Source organism: Balaenoptera ricei, chromosome 4 (genome assembly GCF_028023285.1).
Source record: "Balaenoptera ricei isolate mBalRic1 chromosome 4, mBalRic1.hap2, whole genome shotgun sequence".
Classification (NCBI taxonomy): domain Eukaryota; kingdom Metazoa; phylum Chordata; class Mammalia; order Artiodactyla; family Balaenopteridae; genus Balaenoptera; species Balaenoptera ricei.
Window position 1 is genome coordinate 161826008 of NC_082642.1, and position 7750 is coordinate 161833757.

The 7750-nt window shown below is 48.8% G+C and overlaps 1 protein-coding gene across 1 annotated transcript; it reads right to left on the reverse strand.

Moving 5' to 3' along the window:
• Positions 1–309: 309 nt before the first annotated feature.
• On the reverse strand, positions 310–7283 carry S100B (S100 calcium binding protein B). Its single transcript, XM_059922318.1, has 3 exons — positions 7200–7283; positions 3807–3945; positions 310–1559 (listed from the first exon to the last, which is right to left on the reverse strand). Exons 2-3 carry the CDS (start codon positions 3942–3944, stop codon positions 1419–1421), a joined length of 279 nt encoding a protein of 92 aa, XP_059778301.1. The 5' UTR covers position 3945; positions 7200–7283; the 3' UTR covers positions 310–1418.
• Positions 7284–7750: the final 467 nt, after the last annotated feature.

Sequence of the window (7750 nt, forward strand, 5' to 3'; positions counted from 1 at the left end):
CCCCATGGCCCCGTCCCTCCACAACCCACCCCTTTATGTCCCTCCCATGGCCCCGCCCCTTTATGGCCCTCCCATGGCCCCACCCCTCCAGCCCTGCTCCTTTATGTCCTTCCCCATGGCCCCGCCCCTCCACAGACCCACCCCTTTATGTCCCTCCCCTGGACCCGCCCCTCCCCACCCAAGCTTCCTGACCCTGGCCTGGGCGGTGCAGCATCTGCAGCCCTGATGACGCCAGGATGCGTGGACTTCACTCCTTTTCCCAGTTTTGCAGGAATTTAGCTTTTATTTCATGTTTTACGGCTACAGAGGCTTGTTACAGTGCTTTTTATTTAATGCAAATACAAGTGACCAATTAGTTTATGATTTCCAAGTCTGTGTCCTTAAAAAAAAGCAAAGCAGAAAAACAGTGGATAAGCTTAATTTGAATTTTCCTGGAAGTAATTCTTAATATTTGTAACTTGATTTATTTGAATTGGTGGATACAGAAGCATAAAGGTCATAAAGTTCCCTGGCTTCACCAACAGCCACAAGCAGACCCTGTCTGCGCACAGACAGGTCGGGAATGACCTTCACCAACAGACCAAACACATCCGTCATAACTCTCATTCTACAGGCAGGACAGGAGGCGTGGGTGCTTGGGTACAGCTGTCTCCAGAGGCAGAGCTGAGACCCGCCCCGAGCCCCCTGCCCCCGCTGCCCCACGCCCCATAGAGCCAGCAAAGTGTAATCCTGTCGGGAGAACCCCACTGAATGTAGAAGCTTGATTCTCAGTTCTGATTACAGTTACAATGTCAGTACTTGTTGGCTTGTGAAACAGATTTTCCATTTAGAACTGTTAGCATTAACTACTCACTCAATAATCACAGCTCACCTGTAGGAAAGGGCTCTAAATGTGACCATGCTCTTTGGTAGGTGGGACAGACTGTCGGGCCACCCAACCACATTAGGTTTCATTTGCCCCAGTGATGAGCAGATTTAATGAAGGGCAGCCTTTTCAAAGGATGGTGGACAAAGCTTTGTGTTTTTAAATGTAGTGGAGGCTTACGGAAACCACAGTGCTCCAGGCATTTCTGGTAATCAGTTTGTTTTTTCTGGGTTAAGGGGTCTACACAGCCAGGATAGCCAGTACAGCACATGCTTTGTGACTGAGGATTGACTTTCCTAAGTGATGATTACCAAGAGTCCCTGGGGCCAGTCAGCTAACACGATGCCTAACAGCGCTGAAATAATGCTGGGGGCCACTAAAAACAGCCCTTTGGAAAGAGGTTTCAATTTTTCATTCGCGAAGCAAATCAAGCTCCCTAATTAGCTACGACACAGCTGGGAAGCTCAGCCCCTACTACCCTGCAAGCCCTGCCTTGGCTTCCCTGCCCGACCTCCGTCTCTGCTACAGGAACAGCCCGGCTGCTTTCTCTAGTTCATTCGTGTTCAAAGAACTCATGGCAGGCAGTGGTAACCATGGCAACAAAAGCCATAAATTCCTGGAAGTCGCATTCACCATCTCCATCGTTGTCCAGTGTCTCCATGACTTTGTCCACAACCTCCTGCTCCTTGATTTCCTAAGAGAAATAAGAGCAGTTGTCCAGCTTGTTTCTAAATGAAATATAAGGACATCAAAACATGATCAGAAGTTGGCTGGCTTTAATAATTTGTATCAGAAACAACCTAAGACATGAAATGCAAAATGCCAGAAAGGACTTCTCCTGTGACCGGGAGGCTGTTGGCTGGCAGAAGTCTCTGGGGGTCTGAGCCTTGTCTTCCACCTTCCTTTAGGTCCAGTGGGGCCTGGCCTACTTAAAAACTGAATGGAACAGCCAAGATCTGAAAAACTGCGGGTTGTTTGTGTTAAAATACCCAGAAAAGAATAGTACGGTCTAGATCAGCCTGAGCATATTATATGCAAATGTCTGAACTTCTGGCTCCTGTAAGTTTTTCATTGCTTCTGTGTGTAGAAGGCCCTATAGTGAGGGCTTCCAGTGGATTTTCATGTTTTGAAAGCGGTTTTTGGCTGAAATAACTCTTGGGAACATACCCTAAATTTATTAACTTCTTGTGTCTTTTTGCCACTTGAGTTGCCTTCCAGGTGTCCTGGGACTTTTCCTGACATTCTGCCCAACGTGCAGCCAAGTGAGGTGAAAGAGTCTCAGAGGAACGGACACAGTGAAGGCAAGATGTACACTGAGCGGACTGCTCTGAATAACCAGTCCTCAGGGCAGGAGAGCTTGGCCTGAAGAAGTTGAGTGTAATGTACAGTGGCTGCCTTGGATGTAAAACATGTAAAAGGTTGAGATTCCTGTGGGCAGTGGGGTGGGACCTATACACAACTGCTAAAAGATTAGTTTCAATTACATGATAGATTGGCCTCCAAACAGAAACTACCTCATAAAACCAGGCCAGCAATGTTCATGATACCTTGATACACTTACTGTGAATTACTTATCTTTTACAAGTTGTGGTTCCCACATGCTAAGCTTTTTCTGTGTTTTAAATCAATAATTAATGACAGTAGCTGCACTTGTTGAGCCGCACTTGACAAGCACTGTCTCATTTCATCCTTTCAACAATTCGTTTTACGGAAGAATCAGGGCCCTTCTTCTGATTGTTAGGTTACGAGGCGGAATCGGGGGGACCAGGTAAGTGAAAGCGTGCGTGGGGCAGCTGCCACTCGGTGAACTTGGATGCCTGAGAAAACCAGCCCCAGAATCAGACTAGGGGGTCCCACCCCAAGCCTGCAGGCCTCTTCCTCTGCCAATGGGGTGTTTGGGCGGGGCGGGAGGAGCCCTGCAGACATGGGACACGGAGCCTGGGGCTTGTCCTACACAGTGGCCCAGCCTACCCAGGAGGACAGCTGCCCACCACCGTGTGGCAGGGCCCTGGCCTGGGGCTCTCGTATCTTCCCCGGAATTAGCTCTTGGTCAGACACTAGTGCACTGGTTCATGGTCTGGCCATTTCCTCTGCGTGTGACTGGTCACTTCAGTGACCTTGGCTCTGGGCACCAAGGGAAGGTCAGGCACCAGGTGGACTGCAGTTCATTGCCTCGAGGACACGGGGCTCATGCAACAGAGATAATGCGTGTGGCTGATCCGAGGGCAGTGGAGGCAGCGGGTGGGAAAGCCTGGACACACGTCCACCAGAGCAGGAGCTGCCAGAGCAGGACGGGGCTCATTGGGTGCCCTCACGCAGCTTCTCAAGTTCCCCTCCAAGGCCCCTCACCCCACAGAGCCCCCTGCAAGGCCCCGGGGCCTCTCTTGTGAGCAGCTTGTGGCCACTCAGTGATGCATCAGGTCGTGGGGCCTGTGTCTCTCCCAGCATCGACCGAGCTGAGAGCTCAGTAACGTCTGCTGAGTGAACGGCATCTTATCACCATGTAACCATGCAGGAAAAGCCGAAACAGTCCTTTTCCCAAGAACAAAAGCTTATTTTTTAACAGCCTTCTTATATGTTCACTGTGACCCACGGTAAGTCATGAGTATATTTTCCATCCCATTTTGTCATCTTTATTGCTGTACATCCTTAGATTTTTCAGAGAAAAGGCAGTATTATTTGGAACCTGTACTTTTGCATTTGAGACAGCAGTTTTTCCTTGATCCTCCTACTGCACACAGAATGAATATGGTGGGGCCTACCTAAGCCAGCCTCTGTACTGAGGGCTCATCAGTGCAAACACGTTTTCAGAAACAACCTAGGAGTCCTGACACTGACCTGGAACCACCTTCAGGGCAGCTCAGAAGAGAAAGTGGGCAGGTGTTTTCACAAGCAGACAGGAGAGCAGATTAACTTGTCAGTTTTAAAAAGCAAGACTCACCTCTAAAAAATGCGAAAGCTCATTGTTGATGAGCTCCTTGAGTTCGGACTTCTTCAGCTTGTGCTTGTCACCTTCCCTTCCGGAATATTGATGGAAGACGTCAATGAGGGCCACCATGGCCTTCTCCAGCTCAGACATCCTGGGGGCCACAAAGAAAGATGCCTTCTAGCACAGAACAGTTAAGGTGTTACCTACTCAGACCTCAGCCCCCAGGGGGCAAGACGGCCTTGGCTCACCTCCCCTTTTGGGCTCAGAGGGGTGCATCTCTCCGGTCACCCCTTGGGACCACTCTTCCCCACCCCCGTTCTCTTTACTCTGTTCCCACGCCCTCTGGCTTCTGGTTGGTTTGGCCAATGGGAAACTTCAGCCAAAATACAGAGCAGAGGGCTTCCCTGGTGGCGCAGTGGTTGAGAATCTGCCTGCCAATGCAGGGGACACGGGTTCGAGCCCTGGTCTGGGAAGATCCCACATGCCACGGAGCAACTGGGCCCGTGAGCCACAATTACTGAGCCTGCGCGTCTGGAGCCTGTGCTCCGCAACAGGAGAGGCCGCGATGGTGAGAGGCCCGCGCACCGCGATGAAGAGTGGTCCCCACTTGCCACAACTAGAGAAAGCCCTGGCACAGAAACGAAGACCCAACACAGTCATAAATAAATAAATAAATAAATAAATAAAGTACTACATACCTTTTAAAAAAAAAAAAAAAAAAAAAAAAAAAAAAAAAAATACAGAGCAGAGCAGTGAAGGGGCTTCGGACTGACTCCTTCCACCACCCCCCCTGGAGGCCCCCTCTGCCCTGGCTCCAAGATGAGAGGACAGAGCAGGGGAGCAAGCTGTTAGAATGAACTGCGGTGACTAGGAACCAAATGAGGATACGAAAGTCAATAGGGTCCCTATGCTCTGTCAATGAACAATTAGAAAACATAGCGGGAAAGTCTTATTTTACAGCAGCACACACGTATTACTAAGAATAAGTTTAGCAAGAAAAGTGCAGGTCCTTCCAAAAGATACTAAGGTCATAAAACGTAGGAACTTACTTTCCTTCGAATGGATATATAAATGTAACTCATTTTTTAAAACTCAATTTTTAACAAAAATGTCTATGGCATTTTTTTTGTTTTTTGGATGGGTGAGGAACATGACCAAAAAACAGCTGTAAAATTCAACTGGAAAAATAAATATGATAGAATTGCCACAAATTTGTTTGAAAATGAAGATCGAGGAAAGGTACCTTGACTACCAGAAACACACATGTATTATACGGTCGTCTGATGAAGCTGTCGTAGGGAGCAGAACTTGCCACCCCAAATGTCTCTTTGGCATGCAGATTATTTTGGGCTGAAAACGATCAAGGCCCTGAAGTTTCAGGAAGAAACACTGCCCTTCCCCCTTAGCTGCCTGAATCAGAATTTAGATGGAGGGCCTGTTACAGGAATGGACCACTCACTAGAGATGTCAGCAGAGAATATGGGCCAGGGGTGGGCAGGGGAACTCTTAGAGATCTGAGTCCACTCTGTGTCCCATCACGTCTTCATGGCACAGCAAACACTGCTTTACCAAACATTTGCTTTTCCATCTCCGTCTGAATTGCTTTCCTCCCCTTTGAAGTCCCAGACCACCCCCACCCCCCAACAGCCTCCTTTGTCTTTAGCTGATCATGGTATTTAAGGTGAAGGTCTGGGGCATTTTTGTGAGTGACTCAGTCTTCCTGGGTCTCTCCCACGTATGCATGTTATTAAACTATGGTTTGAGTTTCTCCTGTTAACCTGTCTCACGTCTATTTAATTCTTAGACCAGCCAGAAGAACCTAGAAGGGTGGAGGGAAATGTCTTCCTCCCCAACACCAGCCCTGAAGCCAGAACAAATGGGCCGGAGGCTGGGCCACTGCCAGGCACTTGGTATTCATGGAGGCGTCGCCATCCACTTCTCCGCACTTGCACTTATGGAAGCAGGAGGCTTCCATCTCCCATCCCAGCGCATACCTTACTTATACCGTGGCCTGCAACCTAAGGAAACAGCTGTTCAACCCTGGGAATCAGGCAGTTTACAAAGGACTGCTTGTCAATTGTTTCACAGAACTGAGACACTCAGCGAGAGAAATTTGCCAACTTTTGGCCTTGAGTTCTAATCATTAAAGAATCTTTGCAATGTCATAGTTAAAAATAAATAAAAGAATTATGTCTAATTTTTGCAAAACCATTCCTGGGTTGAATATCTTTTGCATCTTAAAAATAAATTGGAATATAACATTTAAATTTTTATTTTTGTTTCTGATTTTCAAATGAAAAAGGATTGAGGATTTTTGCCTTGGCCTGATCTTTGCTAAATTCACCCTATTAATAATCAGTATACTCTGTTTTGTTCTAAGTCCCTAAAAATCAGATATATCACACATAGATAGAATAATGCAGATGGATTAAAATCTTTAACATTTCATACATTCTTATCCTTTGCATTCGTTTTCAATTATTAATTTTTTTTAAAACAAAAAACCCAGGAAACTTTCACATGACCCTTATGCTTCTCAAGCTTCATGATGATTTGGGGACGGGGAGGCTAAATTACTTTCTGTGTGAAGTATGACTAGCGGGATTTTTTTTAAAGGAAAGGCATAAAATATATAACCCACATGAGAAAACTCCATAAAATGTGATTTTCTTCATAACCACACTACAAATTAACTTTTTAAAGTTTTTCCTGTTAAATTCTTCCCAATTGATGATTAAAGGTTGTCTTTTAAGAGAAATGGAAATCAAATATCCATGTTTCCCTTTCACTTCATTCCATGAATGTTCCACATTAACCTTTTATTTCGAAAACAAGAGAACTTTTGGGGGTTAACTCCTCAGAAGGACACATCACACAAGATGTGAGAGTCCCTCTGGGCAAGCGGCCCTATCTCCCCAAGAAACTGTAAGACTGAGGAAGGTGAAACCCGCCGTAAACCGCAATTTCTTGGGCTCGATGTGGAATTTACTTGCAAAGGCCCCCTCACTTGCCAGGTGTTGTGGTTTCTGCGCGGCGTCCGGGGCGCCCTGACATTTGCGCGGAGCAAGGCAAGACGCTCGCTCGGAGCATCAGGCCGCCTGTCCTTCTCCGCGGAGGGACGCAAACCCCTGGTCTTCAAGGAGTTAAGGAAGAGGCCTGTTTGCAGCAATCACCTGAGCCACCAGACGTGACGTTTCCCCGACTTGTGGCGACAAAAACAGGCAGAACGGACCTCTAGCTGCCCCGAGTTGAGGGAGCCGTGTCCACAAAGCAGTAGTAAGAGTCACACTTTTGAAATGCTGCCAATTATCCTAAAGGAGTTTTTAAACTACCACCCAGTTCCCAAGCCCACCCTCCGGGCCCTGCCCCCAAAAGACCAGAGCAGGTTCCCCTGAGGGTCCTCACGTCAGCGGTCCTTGGTGGTCGCTCCTGGAACCTCCTGGCTGCGGCGTCCTGAGTAGCAGGAGTGGGGCGGAGGCAGCCTCTTATTCGTTCCCGGGCAGGGGCGGGGCCGGCACGTCCCCCTGCGGGCCAGGCAGCCAATGGGGGCCGAGGGCGGGGTGGGGGGCGGGGCCTGCGCGTCAGCTGGCTCCGCAGCCGGTCGGGCGGGGGGCGGGGGTGCTGGGGCTGCCGCGCTGCACACAGGGCCGCATTGACGGCGCCACCGGGGACTCGTTGGGGAGCCAAGCCTGCACTCGGGCCAAGGAAGAAAAAGGCCCGTGGGGCAGAAAGCGGGGAGTCAGCTTTTTGTGCTGTTTTTAAATTTATGCATGAATATTGATGTTCCTCTAAAGGCAAGGATGGGGGTGGGGAGAGGAGACGAACTATTGATTGAAACCGACAAAGCAAATGTGCAGCCAAGCGCAGGCAGAAGGCGGGGGATTCAGGGCCCGCGAGCCGGCTTCCAGTGGGGAGAGCCCTGAGCTTCGCCCCTGCTCTGGCCCCGCTAACCCTCA

Coding starts and splice junctions, on each gene's coding strand:
- S100B (XM_059922318.1), bottom strand. CDS start 3,944: ATGTCTGAGCTGGAGAAGGCCATGGTGGCCCTCATTGACGTCTTCCAT. Junction 1,560..3,806: donor AGCTTTCGCATTTTTTAGAG/GTGAGTCTTGCT, acceptor TATTTCTCTTAG/GAAATCAAGGAGCAGGAGGT.